The sequence below is a fragment of the Aspergillus glaucus genome (assembly GCF_001890805.1).
Source record: "Aspergillus glaucus CBS 516.65 unplaced genomic scaffold ASPGLscaffold_15, whole genome shotgun sequence".
In the NCBI taxonomy this organism is placed as follows: Eukaryota; Fungi; Ascomycota; class Eurotiomycetes; order Eurotiales; family Aspergillaceae; genus Aspergillus; species Aspergillus glaucus.
Window position 1 is genome coordinate 575,272 of NW_019170467.1, and position 19,626 is coordinate 594,897.

The 19,626-nt window shown below is 49.0% G+C and overlaps 11 protein-coding genes across 11 annotated transcripts; 8 read left to right on the forward strand and 3 right to left on the reverse strand.

The window, feature by feature from the left end:
- Window positions 1–70: 70 nt before the first annotated feature.
- On the forward strand, window positions 71–1,563 carry ASPGLDRAFT_49320 (uncharacterized protein). Its single transcript, XM_022547075.1, has one exon. It carries the CDS (start codon window positions 111–113, stop codon window positions 1,437–1,439), a length of 1,329 nt encoding a protein of 442 aa, XP_022399214.1. The 5' UTR covers window positions 71–110; the 3' UTR covers window positions 1,440–1,563.
- Window positions 1,564–1,616: 53 nt separating this feature from the next.
- Window positions 1,617–2,641, forward strand: ASPGLDRAFT_59507 (uncharacterized protein; the record flags this gene model as incomplete). Its single annotated transcript, XM_022548382.1, has 4 exons — window positions 1,617–1,924; window positions 1,979–2,086; window positions 2,135–2,294; window positions 2,349–2,641. The coding sequence occupies 4 exons, from the start codon at window positions 1,617–1,619 to the stop codon at window positions 2,532–2,534; spliced, it is 762 nt and encodes a 253-aa protein (XP_022399215.1). The 3' UTR covers window positions 2,535–2,641.
- Window positions 2,642–3,178: 537 nt separating this feature from the next.
- On the forward strand, window positions 3,179–4,442 carry ASPGLDRAFT_49323 (uncharacterized protein). Its single transcript, XM_022547076.1, has 3 exons — window positions 3,179–3,479; window positions 3,539–3,942; window positions 3,995–4,442. The coding sequence occupies exons 1-3, from the start codon at window positions 3,323–3,325 to the stop codon at window positions 4,187–4,189; spliced, it is 756 nt and encodes a 251-aa protein (XP_022399216.1). The 5' UTR covers window positions 3,179–3,322; the 3' UTR covers window positions 4,190–4,442.
- Window positions 4,443–5,145: 703 nt separating this feature from the next.
- Window positions 5,146–7,339, forward strand: ASPGLDRAFT_83680 (uncharacterized protein; the record flags this gene model as incomplete). The annotated part of the gene is made up of 6 exons (XM_022550230.1): window positions 5,146–5,198; window positions 5,250–5,285; window positions 5,339–5,538; window positions 5,593–5,755; window positions 5,816–6,560; window positions 6,611–7,339. The coding sequence occupies 6 exons, from the start codon at window positions 5,146–5,148 to the stop codon at window positions 7,220–7,222; spliced, it is 1,809 nt and encodes a 602-aa protein (XP_022399217.1). The 3' UTR covers window positions 7,223–7,339.
- A 382-nt stretch (window positions 7,340–7,721) lies between these two features.
- On the reverse strand, window positions 7,722–9,688 carry ASPGLDRAFT_49325 (isocyanide synthase family protein). The gene is made up of 4 exons (XM_022547077.1): window positions 9,313–9,688; window positions 9,001–9,260; window positions 8,795–8,945; window positions 7,722–8,745 (listed from the first exon to the last, which is right to left on the reverse strand). The coding sequence occupies exons 1-4, from the start codon at window positions 9,545–9,547 to the stop codon at window positions 7,916–7,918; spliced, it is 1,476 nt and encodes a 491-aa protein (XP_022399218.1). The 5' UTR covers window positions 9,548–9,688; the 3' UTR covers window positions 7,722–7,915.
- A 118-nt stretch (window positions 9,689–9,806) lies between these two features.
- On the forward strand, window positions 9,807–11,610 carry ASPGLDRAFT_153339 (uncharacterized protein). Its single transcript, XM_022542325.1, has 3 exons — window positions 9,807–10,670; window positions 10,722–10,949; window positions 10,999–11,610. Exons 1-3 carry the CDS (start codon window positions 10,116–10,118, stop codon window positions 11,491–11,493), a joined length of 1,278 nt encoding a protein of 425 aa, XP_022399219.1. The 5' UTR covers window positions 9,807–10,115; the 3' UTR covers window positions 11,494–11,610.
- Window positions 11,611–12,379: 769 nt separating this feature from the next.
- On the forward strand, window positions 12,380–13,472 carry ASPGLDRAFT_129914 (zinc-binding alcohol dehydrogenase family protein; the record flags this gene model as incomplete). The annotated part of the gene is made up of 2 exons (XM_022540928.1): window positions 12,380–12,641; window positions 12,694–13,472. The coding sequence occupies 2 exons, from the start codon at window positions 12,380–12,382 to the stop codon at window positions 13,470–13,472; spliced, it is 1,041 nt and encodes a 346-aa protein (XP_022399220.1).
- A 567-nt stretch (window positions 13,473–14,039) lies between these two features.
- On the reverse strand, window positions 14,040–14,420 carry ASPGLDRAFT_551240 (uncharacterized protein). The gene has a single exon (XM_022548117.1). It carries the CDS (start codon window positions 14,289–14,291, stop codon window positions 14,082–14,084), a length of 210 nt encoding a protein of 69 aa, XP_022399221.1. The 5' UTR covers window positions 14,292–14,420; the 3' UTR covers window positions 14,040–14,081.
- ASPGLDRAFT_49329 (uncharacterized protein) lies at window positions 14,185–15,219 on the forward strand (the record flags this gene model as incomplete). Its single annotated transcript, XM_022547078.1, has 1 exon — window positions 14,185–15,219. A coding segment is annotated over exon 1 (502 nt), but the record flags the coding sequence as incomplete, so codon positions are not given.
- A 323-nt stretch (window positions 15,220–15,542) lies between these two features.
- On the reverse strand, window positions 15,543–16,796 carry ASPGLDRAFT_551314 (demethoxyubiquinone hydroxylase family protein). The gene is made up of 4 exons (XM_022548118.1): window positions 15,976–16,796; window positions 15,848–15,857; window positions 15,684–15,794; window positions 15,543–15,595 (listed from the first exon to the last, which is right to left on the reverse strand). Exon 1 carries the CDS (start codon window positions 16,755–16,757, stop codon window positions 16,035–16,037), a length of 723 nt encoding a protein of 240 aa, XP_022399223.1. The 5' UTR covers window positions 16,758–16,796; the 3' UTR covers window positions 15,543–15,595; window positions 15,684–15,794; window positions 15,848–15,857; window positions 15,976–16,034.
- Window positions 16,797–16,959: 163 nt separating this feature from the next.
- ASPGLDRAFT_153350 (RNA polymerase-associated protein) lies at window positions 16,960–19,481 on the forward strand. The gene is made up of 3 exons (XM_022542326.1): window positions 16,960–17,487; window positions 17,585–18,306; window positions 18,358–19,481. Exons 1-3 carry the CDS (start codon window positions 17,288–17,290, stop codon window positions 19,236–19,238), a joined length of 1,803 nt encoding a protein of 600 aa, XP_022399224.1. The 5' UTR covers window positions 16,960–17,287; the 3' UTR covers window positions 19,239–19,481.
- Window positions 19,482–19,626: the final 145 nt, after the last annotated feature.

Genomic DNA, 19,626 nt, shown 5'->3' on the forward strand with positions numbered 1-19,626 from the left:
TGCAGTCACATGACACCCTTTTGTTATTGTCAGCTCCTTCCTCCGTAAGCAACCATACCTATGCAAACATCACGCCACAGCAAGGTGGTCGTTGACGAGCACGACTGACCATGTCCCTCTTACATCTACCGATCGAGGTTCTCCTCAATATTGCCGACGAACTGAAATATCCCGAAATCAGCGCCCTGAGCCGCACATGCAGCAACCTCTATGGGCGACTGAATATCTTCCTGTATCGACACAATATCCACAATCATAACGGTTGGGGTATGTGGAGGGCCATAGAACTAGGAAATGAGTCCGCGCTGTCAAAATTCATCGAGCAAGGTGCCAACCCGTGCGCTATGGAACGGGTGGGCAGATCACTTTACTATAACCCTTATGTCCCGCATGAGGAGTGTGCAGATGAGGAAGACGAGCCGGGCACAGAAGAGATCACCGATGTGGCTCGACAGTATGAATGCTTGCGTGATAACACGTTCCGAGTGGGTAACGGCAAGGAACCTGGAAACAGCGATTCTGGTGACCGCGAGTCCGATTCAGACGTGACGTCTCCAGAAAGGAACAAGCGCCCCCCTCCTCCATACCGGCAACCACCTCGAAGCCCACCTATCTGCGTGGCTGCGCAGGCGGGCCATATAGGTGTTTTGAAAATACTCCTCGCGCATGGTGCTAACCTAAATGCCCGAGGCCACTACAATAGAACGCCGTTAATTTATGCTGTGATATTTGAGCATACAGATGCGGTCTCACTGTTACTAGACATGGGCGCGTGGCCGAACGCATATGACTTATCCCGTCTTTCTGCCTTATCAGAGGCCGCTGAGGAAGGCCTCGTTGATGTGGCAAAGATCTTACTCGCGCACCCGCGAATTGATCCGGATCCGTGCTCAAGACAGCACCATATTGGCCGTCGACGGGCTTCTTCTCCCTTATACCTTGCGGTCAAGCACCAGCATGCCGAGATAGTGCGGATGCTTTTGCATAGAGGCGTTGATCCAAGAGTGGAAAACCTAATTTACCAATCATGCCTATGCGCTGCAGCGGAAAACGGGGACCTAGCAATAGTTCGAATGCTGTTGGACAAGGGCGCTGAAGTGATGCCACCGCGAGACATATGTGAAGAGGGCACCTTTTTGAATGCGGCGAAGGGCGGTAATGCAGACGTGATGAGGCTTCTGATAGAAACAGGGACCTTTGATCCCACGTTAACGTTCAAAGCGGACACAATGCTGGTTCTGGCGGCCATTAAAGGAAGCGAGGATCTACTTCGTCTTTTGGTGGAAAATGGCTTGGATCCGGAACAACGGGGTCAACATAGCCAGACGGCCTTGTATGTTGCTCAATTGTATAAGAATACCGAGGCTGTGAATTACCTGAAGAGTCTACGCAGGAACGGCAATCAGAGTCCAGGAACTATTGACTATGACTTAATGTAGTTAGCTTTTCTCAAAAGTTTATCCGATAGTGTTGAAAATATCTCGGCTTCGAGTTCCGATAGCAAGAAACCCTGACGCAAGACCAGTGATGCCATAACACGGTCATTTCCTACTATCTCCATACCTCACCAATCCCAGCCTTCTATTCACCTTTTGCTTCACAATGGGACAAAAACAATGGCTTCGTACCTCGTCACTGGAAGCTCCAAAGGCCTCAATCTGGGAATCTGTAATATCCTTGCTTCCAAGCCTGCTTCCGAGGTTTCAAAGGTATTTATATCCGCGCGAAGGTACACCGATGCCGTGAAAAGCCTGGTCGAACAGTATCCCGGGCGTGTCGAGTTTGTCTCGATGGACGTGACGTCCGAGGAGAGTGTCCAAAAAGCCGCGGAGCAGATTGAGAAATCTCTCGGGGGCAAGGGTTTGGATGTTTTGATCAATGGAGTGGGAGTCATGCCTTTCACACCGGAGGGTATTCACACAATGTGTGTATACAACTTTATTGTGTCTCGATTGAGATAGCCATCTGATTCGAATAGGAATAATCTCGGCTCGACCTTGAACACCAATGTGTTGAGCGCCCACCTGGTGACCAGGAACATTTTGCCGTTTTTGCAAAGGGGCAATCTGAAGAAGGTTGTTACCATGTAAGTCTCCATGCTCACACCAATGGGTCAAGCATTGATCATCTTTAGCTCCACGACACTTGGATCGATTGCACGCGCGAAGATATACCACACGCACATGCTTACACCAGCGTACAAGATATCCAAGGCAGCCCTTAACATGCTCATGGTGCAGTATTCCTTGGATTATGCGGATCAAGGCTTCACATTCTTCGTCGTTTGCCCTGGTGTAGGTTTGTCACCATGATGCGGGATTTCGTCGATGCTGACACTTAATTTCTAGTGGGTGAAGACGGATCTTGGGGGCGAGGATGCCGACTTGACAGTGGAGCAAAGTGCAAGTGCAATACTGCATAATATATTCAAGTCGACTCAGGCAGACAACGGAAAATTCTTGAACATCCATGTGCCCGGATGGGAAAACGCCCCGGGCATCAACCAATACAATGGTAATGAAATTCCGTGGTAAGCTACAGAGGACATGTGAAATTGGTAGACAATGCCAATTGAAACCCGACCATTTATGTTTGTATTATATAAGTATCGAACAGATAGTTAATATGACTTCAATGGCGTACGAACTACCATGTTAGCCCCCCCGGCTGTAGAGCCTAGATCCGGGCTGTAGAGGATCAATACGGATTGATTTGCGTATACGGCAGGTCGCAGCCTATTCTTTACTTTGATCAGAAGCCAATGGGAAATACCGTATCTGCGCCCTGGGTACATGTGCGTGTCGAGTCATTAGCCTGAACCTCACAACCAACCGGGGATGGCAGCGATCCAACTAAGCATGTCAAGGATCCCACGCAAAAGCCCCGTCTGACCAGCCTTATGAGTCCAGAGTCCAGTTGAATTCTGTGGAGATCGGTGCTGAACAGCTGGTATCCGATTGCCAAGGGTCTGCAAGGTAAGGTATTCGAGCAGAGCCTCATCGGCGAATGAGCGAATAATCGTGTTTTTCTCCAATTTTTCTCATACTGCAGGATTCTGGCGAGTTCTTGTTTACCAATTAAGCATCGAGTTTGTGTGATGAGGCTCAGCTAATCATATATATATATGCTTGCTTTTTCTCCTGCATGAGGCCCGAAACTAGGGGCGGTGCAATACGAAGGGGGGGTCGAGGAACAAATTTGCAGATCGAGTAATGTGAAGACTCGGAATTTTTCTCTTAACGGCTGACAGTTAATATATAATATAGATGGGATGAATTCTGTTCCCGTTGATAGCTTCAAAATTATCACTTGAACAATCACTATGGCAAGACCCCAAACATCGCCCACCCCCTACCCGGACCAATACACTCTACAGCCCAATGTGGAATTCATATTTACCTCCGACGAGAGCTGGTCTCACGTCGAGGACATGGCTCTGCGGAGACGAATTCAGAACAAGGCCGCTCAACGAAGATATCGTACGTCCTCTCCCCAGTTCCCAGTTTTCCATTGCATGTCTGACAAAAGTACCAATCAGGCCGCAAAATGAGAGACCAACAAGCAGCATCCACAGCGGGGCACCGAAGCCCCGTACCTTTAGCGATGGAGCTTCCCTCCGATCTGCCTTGGTATCCCGATTCTGCACAGGGGCCGAATCCGACAGCAACGGGAGAGCACACTCCGGCGCTATCGTGGAACTCGGAAACATGTGCGTTTTTAAACGGGACGCCGAATGAGCCATGGCAATGCCATCCGTCAGAAGAATTACTTTTTCCGCCATCTGGTGACCATTCTCGTCCGTCGTCGGTATCTTCTTGTCTTAGTGGAAACGCGTTTCCTCAAGATGCAGGATTTTTGGAGCAGAGCGGGCGGGGCTTCCACGGGGCACTGCCTATTGATGATCCATTCCTTGCCGTCGGGATACCCAAACGTAATTGCCAGGTATGAAGAGTCGTCATTAAATTATCTAGCTTCTACTTACATTTTTGAACAGTCATCGCCTCTTCCGCTGTGTTCAAAAGATACAAATGCAGACCGTTTAGCGAAGCGCATTAAAAAGACACTAGACGAATTATCGTTGCTCTACGATATTGGTATCGAACTGGAGCTGGTACCCCAGGACAACGATATGTTTACTCAGTTGGAGAATCTGAAGAAGGGCTTTGGTAAGACCATGGAGGCGGCATGAGAATAGATCATGATGGTCATTATAAAAATTTGTTTATTAGCGTGTGGCAATCTCTAATCTCAACTCATGTGAAGCGACCCTTTCATTGAAGCTTTCTAAATGATTACAAGATAGGGCCTGTCAATAGAATTACTACTAATATCCGGAAGAAGACTACAAAATGGAGAAAGGCATGGAGATAATATAGAGTCCTTGCTAGACCTAGTACATTTTCATTATAGACGGTAAGAGCCGCCTTGCTAAATCTACAGGCTTACGATCCAATTGCCATATTCATTTAACTCACGCTCCTTAGCCTAATTAGATGCCTAGCACCCTTCGTACAGCCTTTGATGATATCTCCGCAGGAATATTCTCCATCGTGACTCGATATCTCATGATTTGCGGCTTTTACAGCGTTAGCAGGAGGCTCCACGCGAACTAATCTTAGTTCTGATTCTGTATTGCATGCTAAAGTACATCAAAAATTGAGTTTGGAATCCCATCGGTGTCACCGTTTACGATGACACTCGCCGTCGTAGCGTCAAAATGACATGATGCCCTTAAAATACCCGAAACAGTGACTCACGTCTCAAATCCTGCAATATATTTAGAATATTGCTCACTATTGGGGCCATAAAGAGTAAAGCATAAGGGTACAAGCTCTGCATTTCGCCCAATAAGCGTACGGCTGTGGTGTCAGCATTCCTCACCGTTAGGGCTCAGCCCGTAAGCTGATCTGGCAGGAACCGACTCAGCCCTAGGGCTGTGGTTACTATACGACTGTTTAATCTATGGAATTAGAATAGCTTTGTTTCAGAATGCTAACGGGATAAAGTGTTTAGCGGGTTATGGGAATGTCAGAGGGGATGAGGGTTGATTCCACGTAGTATATATATCTAGAGGGCGACGATCGGCCAAGGCTTTTGTTGTGAAACGAGATATAGACAAACTTGCATAACTTTACTTTGTTCAACATGAAGCAATTATTTTCAAGCCTGCTTTTTGCGACTGCTGCATGTGCAACCGAGTAAGTACTAACGGCAATGCCTTGCATCATCGTGGACTAACATGTAGACAGACTCTCTCAGGGCTTGACCCAGGCACAAACAAATGGGTAAAGTTCCTTCAGCTATGTTGCGAGCTGGTCAGAGTACTGATGATCGCTAGACTCTCAACATGGGGCACACTTGACAACCCACAGTTCCCCGATTTCCTTCCATCGCATGATGGATCCACGGAAGACCCATGGGAGAATCTCAGCAACCAGCGTCGGGATAATGACCCATATCCTGAGGTCCCTTACACGGGAGTAACAAGATACTATGATTTTGAAGTTGCTCGAGATGTCCTCTCACCCGATGGCTATGGTAAGTCCTAAAGACGAGCCGGTCATTGAGATCAAACTAACTGACATCCCACAGAGAAGAATGGCATCTTTGTCAACGGTCAATTTCCCGGTCCCGCAATTGAAGCAAATTGGGGTGATTGGGTGGAAGTAATGGTGCATAATAACATCACCGGCCCTGAAGAGGGTACATCAATGCATTGGCACGGTATCTCCCAAAAGGGAACACAATGGGCCGAGTAAGCAGTTTCTTCTGGTAACAATACCTTTATATTACCCAGTTTACTAACAACTGCTAGCGGCGTTCCCGGTGTATCCCAATGTCCTATAGCCCCAGGTTCATCATTTACCTACCGATTCCGCGCAAGCGAATACGGAACCTCTTGGTGGCACTCGCACTATTCCGCCCAATGGACAGCCGGGGCATTCGGTCCACTCATTGTCTACGGCCCAAAGCATATTCCGTATGATATCGACGTCGGACCCGTCATGCTTGGCGACTATCATCACCGTGATTACTTTGAAGTCGTGGAAGATGCCGCTAGCAACAGTACCGATCTCAACGTCTACGCACCCTGGTCCGACAATAACTTGATTAACGGCAAGAACAATTACAACTGTTCCATGTCCAAGACGAATGCTACGTGCGTTGACGATGCGGGGTTGGCGCAGTTCAAGTTCCAACCAGGAAAGGTCCATCGTCTGCGGTTAATGAATATTGGTGCTGCGGCGCTGCTTCATTTTAGCATTGACGGGCATAAGATGCAGGTTATTGCGCAAGACTTTGTACCGGTTGTGCCGTATGAAGCAGACGTTATTACCTTGGGTGCTGCGCAGCGGACTGATGTTCTGGTGATGGGAGATGCCGATCCGGACCAAACGTATTGGATCCGGTCGAACATTTCGACCAATTGCTCCAATACGTACACTTCTATGGCTTGGGCAGTTCTATCCTACGATGGGAACGATAATATTCAGGAACCGACAAGCGATAGCACCGATGCCGTGAAAGAGGCAGACCGCAAAGACTTCCTGTGTAAGAATGTAGGTCCAGAACGCCCCTCACTGAAATCCCAATTACTAACGGTCTACAGGACGACTTGAACAAAACAGTCCCGTTCTACCCACAGGCCCTGAAGGAACCTGACATTACAACCACGATCCAAGTCGATCTGTACACCAACGAAACAGGCCACCATTTGTGGACCATGAACAACCGAACACAGCGAACGGATTATAACAATCCGCTTCTCCTCCTCGCCAACGAAGGCAACTTCTCCATTCCAGACCCAGACTGGAACGTCTATGATTTCGGAACTAGCAAAACGGTTCGCATCGTGCTGAATACTGTCTACCAATCCGCGCATCCTATGCATCTTCACGGTCACTCTTTTCAAGTACTTGCCGAAGGGGATGGCCCCTGGGATGGCACAATTGTCAACCCACATAATCCAACTCGTCGTGATACGCACATGCAACGCCGCTACGGACACCTGGTAATTCAGTTCGAGGCCGATAACCCAGGTGTATGGTCATACCATTGCCACATCGCGTGGCACGCCAGTATGGGTTACAATATTATGATTCTAGAGCAGTCGAGAGATATTGAAGATGTGGAGATTCCGGTTTATATCGGACAGACGTGTAGGGATTGGGATCGGTGGTCGAAGCATAATGTGGTTGAGCAGATCGATTCCGGTATTTAAGTCGGCATGGGAAGTGCATATGGGTTGATATTGGAGTTGGGCGGTTGCATGGGACTTGTAATTAGCGTATAGATTTTGTGTCTTTGTTTGCGATATAGATTATGAGTTATGAGCGACAATGCATAGTGATTTTACTTTGCAAGATTCAAGTCATTATTTTGGTTTTTAATAGGCGTACCCTTCGGCATTATCCGCCAGTATGCTAAATGCTGTCGCACTGACTGGCCTTACGCCATGGGAGAAATATAATATCCGAGGAGTCATCATGATAACGGATTCTGCTTTCTTCAGTTGAGTTTTGTCGTTATTTTTCACGGGCTCACGGTCCGAGGCAATGGAATGAGTCTCGCCACGGATATATATAATTGTTACAAAGTAGGCCTATCTCGCTCGCACTAACGGAAAACTATATATCACCTCTCCCCCCCCCCCCCAAGTAGACCCTCTCACCCTTTTCATTACTGAAAAGTTATTCACGCTGTTTTATCGTTCTCCAACCTTACATCGTCATTCCAAGAGTCCTCACACATTGAGGGAGACCGAGGAGAAAGTTCACCTGTATAAAACAGCTCTTCGAATAACCAAATAAAAATTCCTCTATTGACATGATATCCCATAAAAACAAACACTAGACGCAAACAAGCAAAAATGCAATCAGAAAACCAAATACAAATAAAACCCGAGACAAATCCTTCATGCTGCTGCTGCATTTTCAAATCCGATCACCTTCACAGGACCCCTGTGCACTTCCCTCAATTGCTGCACCTTCTCCAACTGAGCCTCAGTAAGCGACTTCTCAATATCTGCCCTAGGGTAAATGAGCATGATATTCGGATACTGCGCCTCGAAGGCAACATCCTCATCCTCCCAATCCCACAGTTCGGACTTCTCCCGGTAAAAGTACGGCCGTCCGTCCTTGTACATCAGCCTGTGCGTGTCACGAACAGCCTTTGAATGGACAGTAGTGTAAGTCCCGTCAAGAGCAATAGCAATGGAGCTGTGCCAGGGCGACTTGGGGAAGCCACCCGAGCCTTGAACAATTAGGGGAATAGAAAGCTTGACAGTACCGCTGGACGGGTGAATGGACAACCGAACATGCTTGGGCTTCATAGCCTGCAAGAACTTTGTGAACGACTCTGCCCGGATCATCATGTTGATAGCGACCTTCTTGACAATCTTGCGGTACTTCTGGCCACTGGTGGCATTCGCTGCTACCGGGCTGTGGCGAAGATCTGTTTCGAGGAAGCGGATGAAGCCGCAGTATGTGAGGAGGGTGTCTGGGTCGTCGCGCATCATTTCACGGACTTCTTCTTCAGTGCGGCCGTATTTCTCAAGAATCTCGTTGCGGCATTTCTGGGCAAGGGAGAGGTAGGATTCTTTGTTGAGGGGTGTGTCGGCTGTGTAGCCGAGGATATCCATGACTCGGAAGAGTTTGATGGACTTATCGTAGCCCTTGGACTTGGCCATTTGGACGAGACCGTCGCCGTAGGCCCAGGTGTTTTCGTCGGAGATTCCGACCACGTCTGTTGAGGTTAGTCAGGACTCTTTCCCGAGAGAGGAGGGGAAACATACCATCGAACAACAACCCATCTGTTGCAATATGAACCTGGCCTCCTGGTGGGTAAACTGCCTTTATATCCTCGCACAGCTGATGAAGACGAGACAGTGCCAGCTCTTCGCCCAAGTCAGGAAGGACACCGGTAACCTTGTCCACTTGGTTGATCTGCACAACCCTGCGTTAGTCTTGTTTTGTCTATGAGTACCTAGGTCTGCCTTACACTCTTCCAGGGGAAAGCAGGGAGGATCATCTCAATAGCATGTCCCTTTGCCACCTGTGTCTTTACTCGGTCCATGAAGAACGACTTGCCAGTCCAACCGGTGACCGGTCCGTCCGCATCTTTGGGTTGGGTGTGAAGACCATAGCCTCCAATAACATCAAGGATATCGCTGGCAAGTTTGTCCGAGTCGGTCTCTGGCTCGCTAATGATAGTGACTGCTCTGTCTTCTTCAACATCGAGGTCGTCTTCAGATTCAAGTTCTGAATGGGTGTTAGCAGACGCATCGAAAAGGCATAGCAGGAGGATATATACCAGTAACGGTGATGGTGACCCCATCATTAGGGACCTTCATGTAGTCATCTGCCGAGGAAGCCTTCGTTGGTGCTTTGGCCTGGTGAACTTCAACCACTTTGGAGACCGGAATGCCGGCATCGACGTCGGACACGGAGGAAGTCTTGAGAGACTGACTCTGCCACCTGAAGAGGATCTCTCTCCACCACAGCGGATTGAACAGCTTTCGCTCAACGGGAAGAGAAAGAGATGCCATTGTGCCGAAATTTCGCAGATTTTTGGCGATTGCTAATTCTTGGATCTTTGTAGAAGAGAACAGAACGATTGTGCTTGATGCTTTAACGAAATGGTCCACTTTGACACGGTTTAAATATCTATTCTTCCACCAACTCCCGCCACTTTTATCACTTCTGTCACCTCTGTCACGTCTGTCATTTCTCTGACACTGCTCTTCATTCAGCCTCTCTGCGTTCCATCCTGATTCTGGTCTATTCTTGGATCCGTATTCCAATCCTACCATACAAGATACACTATACAACATGTGGTAGCCCTAATCGATGCTTCGGGATCTGTCATCGGTCATCTTTGCCGGGCAGAGTCACCCTGCAGGCGTCATCAAACCCTGCAGTATAATGGCGTGCGACAGTCATCATGACCGGTGAGCGTTAAGCTTACAATGCTGACCGGAAAAGACGAGATCAAGACTCGGTTAAAGCAGATCCTATGTTTTAGGACTCTCTCTCCCACTTCTGATTTCTCTTCAATCTTTGAGGCACCCCTCTTTCTTTTATTCTATCTATAATTTCCCTCTCGAATCTTCAAAGATGGCATCTACTTCTACTTCCAGCAGCAGCTTAGCAGCAAAGGAACCCTTCGTGAGCTCTGAGCCCGAAGAGACCCCCGCCGAGAACACCCAAACCACAGTTTCAGAAGGATCCTTCCTCGCCTGCTCCCAAGTCCTAGTCAGTCACCTTATCGTGGTCAATGGCTTCGGCTACTTCTCCTCCTTCGGCATCTTTCAATCACACTGGATTGATACTCTCGACCGTTCGAATTCTGACATCTCATGGGTTGGATCACTCTCGCTCTTTTTACTGTTCTTCCTGGGTACCCTTTCGGGTCCGATTATGGATCGGGGGTATTTGCGTCACCTACTTGTAGCTGGCTGCGGATTTCAGATATTGGGCGTGTTTACCACCTCGGCTGTCTCGCAGTATTGGCAGCTTGTGCTTTCGCAGGGCATTGTGCAGGGCATTGGAAATGGCTTGCTATTCACGCCGTGTATCGCACTTGTGTCGACATATTTCACAAAGCGACGAGCTTTTGCGCTCAGTCTGGCTGCTTGCGGGGCACCGGTTGGAGGTGTCGTTTTCCCTATTGTGAGTTTATGCACCTGTCATCATGGCGGGGTGATTAACTGACAGATGCAGATCGCGCAACAGCTGTCGCCGAAGATCGGATATCCCTGGGCGATTCGGGTGATGGGCTTCATTATTATATTAGACTCGGTGCTCATCGTTCTCCTGGCCCGGCCACGGCAGTTTAAGCGTACCAAGGGGCCTTTGGTCGATCCGAAAGCATTCAAGGAGCCGACGTACCTTTTCTTTGCCATTGGGATCTTCTTCACCCTCTGGGGTGTTTATATCGCTTATTTCTACGTATGACTGTCTCATCCTTCCTGATGCTTTTCTTGACTAACGTGAATAGACGACCACCTTCGGCAAGGAAATAATTGGCATCTCCGAGAATGGCTCCCTCACCCTCCTCATGATCCTCAACGCCGTCGGCGTTCCAGGCCGGATTATCCCTTCTCTCTTAGCAGACAACTACTTCGGAACCTTCAATACCCTTCTTCCATTTGTCTGCGCCGTTTCCGTCCTTCTATACGGCTGGATTGGCGTAGATTCCACGGGCGGTTTCTATGGCTTCGTTGTAATATACGGTATCTGCGCGAATGCCGTGCAGACACTCTTCCCATCTGCATTGTCTCAGCTTACCACAGATCTGAGTAAGGTCGCTTCCCGCGTTGGAATGGTGTTTACGGTGGGAAGCTTTGCTTGTCTTACGGGACCGCCGATTGCAGGGGTGTTGATCAGTAAGAAGGGTGGTGATTATTTGTGGGCACAGTTATTTGGGGGTACTTCTGTTATTCTTGGGTTTGTGCTTTTGTCTGTGGCGAGGTGGGCGAAGGGGTGGTCTTGATGTGTATTCTGCATAGACTGGTGTGCTTGGTATGGACTGTGGATTTGTTTTTGTGATGTTTGGTATTATCTTATTGGAAAAGCGTTGCATTGCATAGAATAGAATGTTCTCAACATGATCTTCGTCCTGCATAAGTAAGCGTATGCGTTGTACTCCGTAAGCCTTGACGGGACCGACGAGTCATGTCTCTTTGTCGGGAGATGCTCAACCTTGTCCGGATTCTTTTTCCTTTGGAGAATTGGACTTTGGTTTGGACCCTGTCAGGCTAGCCTTGGTCTGTAGATTGATCTAATCTTGTCGGCCCCATGGCTCACTGTCGCTGTAGCGAAGTAGCGATGACACGAGAGCACGAGCACATATCACCATGCCTCCAAACAGGCTATGCATTAAAACCCCTCAGCGCCCTCAGCCTCAACCTGACAGGTACATTAAGTCCGTAGACTAATCACCGAGTAAGAATAGAACAAAGAAAGAAATCACATAGCTTACCAATCCATATTCCCCCAGATTCTCCCGTATTCAAGAAATTTCAAGACAAGGCTTAGAAATCAAGTGTAAGAATATCGTCATTAAGCCTCCAGAATTCGGAATACGCAGTGTATTTTGCTTACTGTGGTACTTATTTCCGAGTGGTATATCGCAATCGGAGGCCCGTATAGCGGGATTAAAATAAGCGCTAGATGACCCCTGCAGCTCACCTCGTATAGGGCTCTTTTTGCCTTTTCTATGTCTGTTTTGAATTGATTGTTAAGCACGGATTTAGAGATCGGATTTAGATTCGTTCTTTGGGATATAAAAAGACATACCAAGTCGCACCGGAAAACTCATCTATTTCATTTCGCAATTCGTCTATTCACACACACTCGCATACACCGCATCACCCACCATGTCTCAACGCGCCATCCAGATCCAGAGCCCCAAAGTGGCCAAGCTGGTCACCGACGCACCGATTCCTAAGATCCGCGACGACTATGTTAAAGTTAAGACTGTCGCTGTCGCCCTTAACCCCACGGACTGGAAGCACATCGACTTTTTGGCCACCGAGGGCGCCATTGTCGGATGTGATTACAGTGGTATCGTTGAGGAGGTCGGCTCCGTAGTGACCAACCTGAAGGTTGGTGATAAGGTTGCTGGTTTTGTTCACGGCAGTGAGTGTTTCCCGGGGACGTTTTATGTAGGATAGTCGGCTAATTCATGCAGGCAACGGCGACAACATCGAAGACGGCGCTTTTGCCGAACACATCGTGGCCAAGGCCGCCATTCAAATTAAGATCCCCGATAATATCTCCTTTGAGGAGGCCTCCACCCTCGGTGTCGGCGTTACCACCGTCGGCCAGGGCTTATACCAGTCCCTCGAGCTACCATGGCCCTCCACGACTTCCACCACAACAGAGAATTCCCCCGCCATCCTCATTTATGGCGGTAGTACCGCAACCGGCACGCTCGCTGTTCAATTCGCTAAGCTCTCCGGCTTCAAGGTCCTAGCAACTGCCTCCCCACATAACTTCGACCTCCTCCGCTCCCTCGGCGCCGATGAGGTCTTCGACTACCACTCTCCCACCGTTGGCGCTGAGATCCGCGCTGCCACTAACGACCATCTCGCCCACGTCTTCGACTGTATCGCGTCCGAAAGCTCCGCCGCCATCTCTGCCGAGGCGATCAGCAGCAAGGGCGGTACTTACAGTAGCTTGTTGCTTGTTAAGGAGTTCCCGCGCGCGGACGTTGATAACAAACGTACTCTTGCTTACACTGGTATTGGCGAGACCTACCACAAGGGCGGTTCGGAGTTTGCGGCGGACCAGTCGCAGTTGGACTTCCAGGTTAAGTTCTGGGAGTTGTCGAGGGAGCTGTTGGCTCAGGGGAAGGTTAAGGTGCATCCTCCTGAGGTGCGGGAGGGTGGTTTGGAGAAGATTCTGGAGGGTGCGGAGGATCTGAAGCAGAATAGGGTTAGCGGTGTTAAGCTTGTGTATCGTGTCTAAGGGTTGAAGTAGAGAACTTGTATTGTTAAGATGAAGATTTAACCATGGACTTTCTAAATTTCTGTCTGCGAAGCATAAGGGACAGTTTCATTAATGAGTAAGCTGAATACTACCCATAGACTACCATGTTTGTCTTCACGTAGTTGCCATATGCTATATCGATGCTATATAGGATGAGCAAGCCAAGCCCACGGTGCTTCCAACAGCGGTCCACCCAGCATGTTCCAACATGCCGGCATGTAGCAGATTGTGCAGTTTTTAAATGTGAGAATGAGTCAACGTTGAATGGTCTTCATTCAACTGGTGATCCAGGTTTATCCACCCCATTCCCATCACTGGTTCTTGATGGTATCATACTTCTTCGACACAGCCTACCCACCACGATGAAAAAGAGGTCATATGACCCATCCTGGAGGGTATGGGTGCTTAATACCCTTATGCCCCGCTGGTTGAGAAAAAGGCCTGGGGGATGTGTTTTTGGACAGGCAACTGACACTATAGTGCAGATTAACAAAAAAATGCTTGTCAGTCCCGCATTGATGCCCTCTTTGGAAGCACGACAAGCCTTGCCGGGGTTACTCCCTTCCTGAAAATAGGGCTGTCTTCAACCTAACTTTGTTCTTTAGAGAAAGCCCATGACGGGAATAAGCTTCCGCCTCGTAATAAGCTTTGTCCCGTTGAATATTCATTAGGGTCATCCAGTCTCTCTAATACTCGGTGCATATCTTCTGCATCATTGAAGTCCTTGGTATGTATGAACAACCTCCTTTCGCCTTCCTGGTCACTGGATGTGACGCCAGTGCCAAATCCTCCGTGCATGGTTTTTTCAATGGCCACCTTCTAAGCAGCCTCGGTATGTCCAGAAGGCAAAATAAATCCCGCTGGCCTAACAAAGTGTAATTTCTTTCCTTCGTTTGCGAGGCAAAAGGTTTAACATTCCGGTATCTGTCTTTGGCTTTGCATAGCTTCCTCTTCCCTGGCCCTCTTGATCATCCCAAATTAATCGAACAGCTTATACTTCGGGTCATGGGTGTCGGAGAAGCGATCCGACGGGTTACTCCATCGTGTTCGTCAGCGCATGTTTCGCGAGGGAACGCTTAACCCGATATCATATCAATCAAGCCTCTGTGTGCTGACTGAACTTAGTTACACTCGATGGTTAAGACTACTTTGGATCGCTGTGATATACTATGGCTTCTACCGTCACCGGACACGGCCAACTAAACAAGCCGGGGATTTCTCTCCCGCAGATGCGACGATAATCTGCCCTACCGTCCAGCCTAAAGGAGCTCTAGTCGATAAATTGAAATCATGGTTGACGAACCATCCCCGTGAAATCATGGTCGTAACCACCATACCCTGGCTCCCATCGGTGAGGGAACTCGTCCAACGAGTCAACGATGCCCGCATCGCGATACACACCATCGACGGGGGAGCGAAACGACCAGCCCTTGTGAGGGGAATTCAGCAAGTAAAATCACCCGTTGTGGCTCTTGTCGACGACCATATCATCTGGTCTCCGGATACCCTACACGGCCTTCTCAATGTTCTTTCGGAAAGCTGCGATGTTGGAGGCGTAACGCCCATCAAGAACAACAAGAACCCAGAAACGACTGCCCTCGGAGCTATTGCTGCTACTCGTCTCGACCGCAGGAGTATGGCTAATGCGGCCATGGCGTACTTCACCAACGGGCAGGTCATTGTCTGTAATGGGAAGACATTTGTTTATCGCACGGAGATTCTTCAAGACCCTGACTTCTTTGAATATTTCACTCGGGATATGTGGATGAACAAATACCCACTTGTTTCGGGAGATGATGTGGCCATCACTTACTAGTTGTACCAGAATGGATGGAGGATGGGTTTTGTATGCCAAGATGAATATGTTGTTATTGCCCAGCAGGTACTGGGAACTTTCAGGATTCACCTAGGGCTGGTTCTGCTGTGGGCGAGAGGCCGCATTCGACTGATCCTTCGTGATATAGGAACTATTGTCTCTGGTAGTAGTCCATCGAGGTATCGTCTTCTCAGCCTCAGATCGATTGTTTTTCCAGTCATGACGGAGGACTATCTTCTCATTCCAGATTTCTTGACTGTCCTGCTCGTTCTCGTGGCTCGGGGAGCTGGTTTCGTATCACCGACAGCCGTTATACTCAGTACTTGGATAGTTTTGTTGCAGTATTTGGGGTTTAATGCCTTGTTGGAACTTACCGGTAACCTTTTGACACTTTTCTCGGTGTCCACAGTCTTTGTGGCAGCTTCCAGTTTTGGCATGCTGGGCTCATATTCGAATGGTCGTGACGATTTATGCTTTTCTGACCCCTAACCAGGTGAGTTACATTATTCCCTTCTGTCATATAGGTCACATAACTGACATTCCTAGTTCTGGATGGATGACGCGGATTGGGGTTGCTTAGTATCAGCCATCACATAATGCTACGTGTCCATTATAATATATGCATTCATATTTTACAATAGAAGAAGAAAATAGTTGTACACGCACCGCTCAATAACATATCCAGATTTTATCAGTCAATTGACGGCCGAGTTGATGATCCCGAATCATACCCTCTCACTGACATTGATTGCAGCCCGACATCCCGCGCGAATCACGTTAACCAAAGGATCGTAGGGCTTCGCCTCCTTCGAGTCGTTCTCGACTGCATGGTCCAAGTGCTCCAGCTCTTCGTCACGGATCCTCCGGAATGTAGCCACCATCTCCTTCAGCTCATCATCAAGTTCCTCCCCTCGTCGCTCAGCTTCAGCCGCCCATGACAAGATCTCCCGCACTTGCTCATTGTAATGTGACCCAATCTCCGTCTCCACAGCCTCCGTGCATGCCATAGCAGCTTCACGACCCATAACCGCGGTTGACCAACCCAACATCGTCGCAGCCACCTCCCAAACCGGATACATAGCCGTCGGACGAACTCGGTGTTTCGCATTGTATTTATTGAATGTCGAGAAATGCCCGGCTTCTTGGTCGTACATGTGCTTCATTAACGGCCGGAGGTGAGGATGTGAGCGCACGATGGGTGGTTTTTGTGCATCGTAAATTAGGGTCGCGGCCAGCTCGCCCGCTTGGTTGACACGAAGGGCGCTATCGAGAAATTCGCGCTGTCGTTGGCTTAATTGATAAATTGGTTTCTTTTGTGAACTGCTGGTCGTGGTTGAATTGCATCGCGCATGGTTGAGGCGCAATGTCGAGGGAGCTAGAAAGTCCAGACATAATGGCGATGCGGTGCGAGCCAGCGCACAACTCCGAAGTGCTCGATTTGTATACATTGTGATCCGTGAAGTTTTAAATGTCCAAGAATGTCCAAAAACAAGTCCAAGAATCGACTGATTTCGGAGCATCCTCGGAGCCCGCCGATGCCGGCCCCGCCACAAACGCGCGGCAACTGGACTCGGCGCCTAACTCGGCTGGAAGGTCATGGTACGCCGAATCAGCGTCGAATTCACTCACTTCCAACTTCCAACTCCCTCGCCCGCCACCCAGCCTCTCTCTCTATCACGACTATTCTCATCGCAAAAGCTGGGTTTCGCGCCCTATTTTATCCGGAAATCTTGTCGACGCGCTTTGATTCGAGTATACGCGCCGTCTAGTGTCTTTTTGTCCGAGTTCCGACTGAGGAGGACAGATTCTCCTTTTCTTTGCCCTGGCTGGTCAGCTGTTCAGGGGTTCGACAATTCCTTGAAACCGGGAGATCTCTTTACTGAGCATCTTGCGGTTACTTGCTCGAACCTGGTGCTCCCTGCAACGCATACAACAGTCCTGTTGAGATTACAGACGACTTCGATTTGAATTATCCACCATGGCCGATGATTTTGATGCCGAGTTGCTCGCGTTGGCGGGTGACGACTCGGACGAGGAGACTTCGCCCCAAGCGAAGCAGAGCGCGGCGTCGCCTGCACCATCACAATCTCGCTCTCCGGAACCAGCGAGTCGCAAAGGGACCGCTAAATCCTCGCGAAAAGGTAGAAAGTCACGGAGGGATGAGGAGGATGGAGAGGTGTATGTTTTTACTCCTGGACTCTTCGATGTGTCGTTGCTGCTAGCATCGCCATTTTTGCATTTTAGAGACAGAGAACTGATGAGTTGCGTTTCGCAGGTCTGATGCAGAATCCGCCAGCATGTCAGAATCAGATTCTGAAGCTGAGTCGTCGCCGGATGTCGATGGTGAGGGTCCGATATTCCCGTACGACAAGTTATACTATTCTGCGAAGGATAAGCAGGAGATTATGGCCATGCCGGAAATTCAGCGAGAAGAGATCCTTTCCGAACGTGCCCAGCAGGTCGATCGTCACAACCAGGATATCGCGCTGCGTCGTCTTTTAGCATCCCGGGAGCGTGAAGAGGCTCGACAGGCGAAGAAGAACAAGCGGAAGGCTAGCTCGGCGGGAATAGATGATGTCCAACGCAAGAGCTCTAGGCAAAAGACTACACTCGGTGGTCGAAAGGTTGGAGAAGCTTCTGGTGCTATTGAGGCCTACAAGCGACAGCGAGAGCAAAAGGGCAAGCGAGACGAACTGCGGCGCCGTGACCCTAGTAAAGAAGTCGGTCGGGCCAAGGATGAGAGTTCTAGTGAAGACGATGCTGGGGGAGAGAGCGAAGCCGAGTGGGACGACCGGGATCGTTCGCCTTCACTACCCAAAGATGATCCTCCTGCCGAGTTACGCGATATCCAACGTGCTCGTGTAGGACGAAGCAACTTTGCGCAAGTCTGCTTCTACCCTGGATTCGATGATGCCATTTCTGGTTGCTACGTTCGAGTCAATGTTGGGCCCAACAGGGATACTGGCATCAATGAGTATCGTCTCAGCTTGATAAAGAGTGAGTGAAATCAAGACGATTTAGCACATAGATATACTAATTTTGAGTTAGGATTTTCCGAAGGAAAGCCCTATGCTATGGAAGGTTCTAATGGGCGGCCTTTTATCACAAACCAATATGCAATTCTCGTTCATGGAACGTCAGAACGCGAGTTCCCATTTGTTGCCTGTTCCGACTCTCCTATTACCGATCATGAATTCAACCGTTACCGCCAAACGATGGCAGTCGAAGACTGCAAAATGGCCACAAAGTCTATGCTAGCAGATAAAGTGGGAGACATTAACCGGTTGCTAAACCACAAATTTACAAACGAAGAGTTGAACGAGAAACTCCGGAAACAAGGATCGTTGGACTCGAAGACATCTGTCTTCAAGCGCATAGAGACTGAAAAGCAACTCGCCCTTGCTAGGGCTTCTGGTGACGATGCTGAAGTCGACAAGCTGCAAGCCCAATTGTCCGAATTATCAGGACCGAAATTGGCAATCGGCTCGTCGCTCAACAAACCGCAACCCAAGAAACAGTCTGAGCATGAGCGTCTTGCCGAGCTCAACCTACGGAACCAACGGCTTAATTACCAGAACGTTAGGCGCGCTCAGTTGGATGAGAGGAAAGCAACGAAGAAGGCTGCTGCTGCCATTGCCCGTGGAGAGGCTGCGCAGGATCCGTTCATGCGTGTGAGAACATTGGCCAAGACGCATCACGATTCCAATGGTACTAGCAGTGCACCGCCGCCCAAGCCAGAGGTACCCGTTGACAGCCGCGATGCTACACCAACAACCGGGCCGGACACTCCTGGCAAAGCTACACCGAAGCGGAGCGAAACACCTACCCAGAAGAAGTCCGTCAAGGGTGGCATTGCAGGTATTCGTCACCGTAACATGGATGACGAGAACATTGCTGCTTTGGATCTCGATCTGGACATCGAAATATAGTTTTCTTCACGAGATGAGGAAAACACGGTGTCGAAATCTTCACCAACCAACGCGGGAAACCTGCTATGAACCATCGCCACCCGAGTGTTGGTATGACATTTGATACCCATAGGGTTCTTCTCTATACGCCGGTCGAAATGGCAGCGAATTACTCGATTTGTATAATCCTGATGGAGTTTCACGGGTGTAAATGACACTTTTTTTTTTTTTTGCATGGTAATTTTGTATACGGAGCACTACGTCAAGGATAGTCCATTTTTTGCATAGAAAATGAATCGCATAATGAACGAGAACCTTCAATCCACTCGTAGGGCTCAATGTAACTACATTTTCGCTCAAAGTCACGTGTATCCCTGGCCAAATGGGTAATACGCTAGGCTCCGCGGTG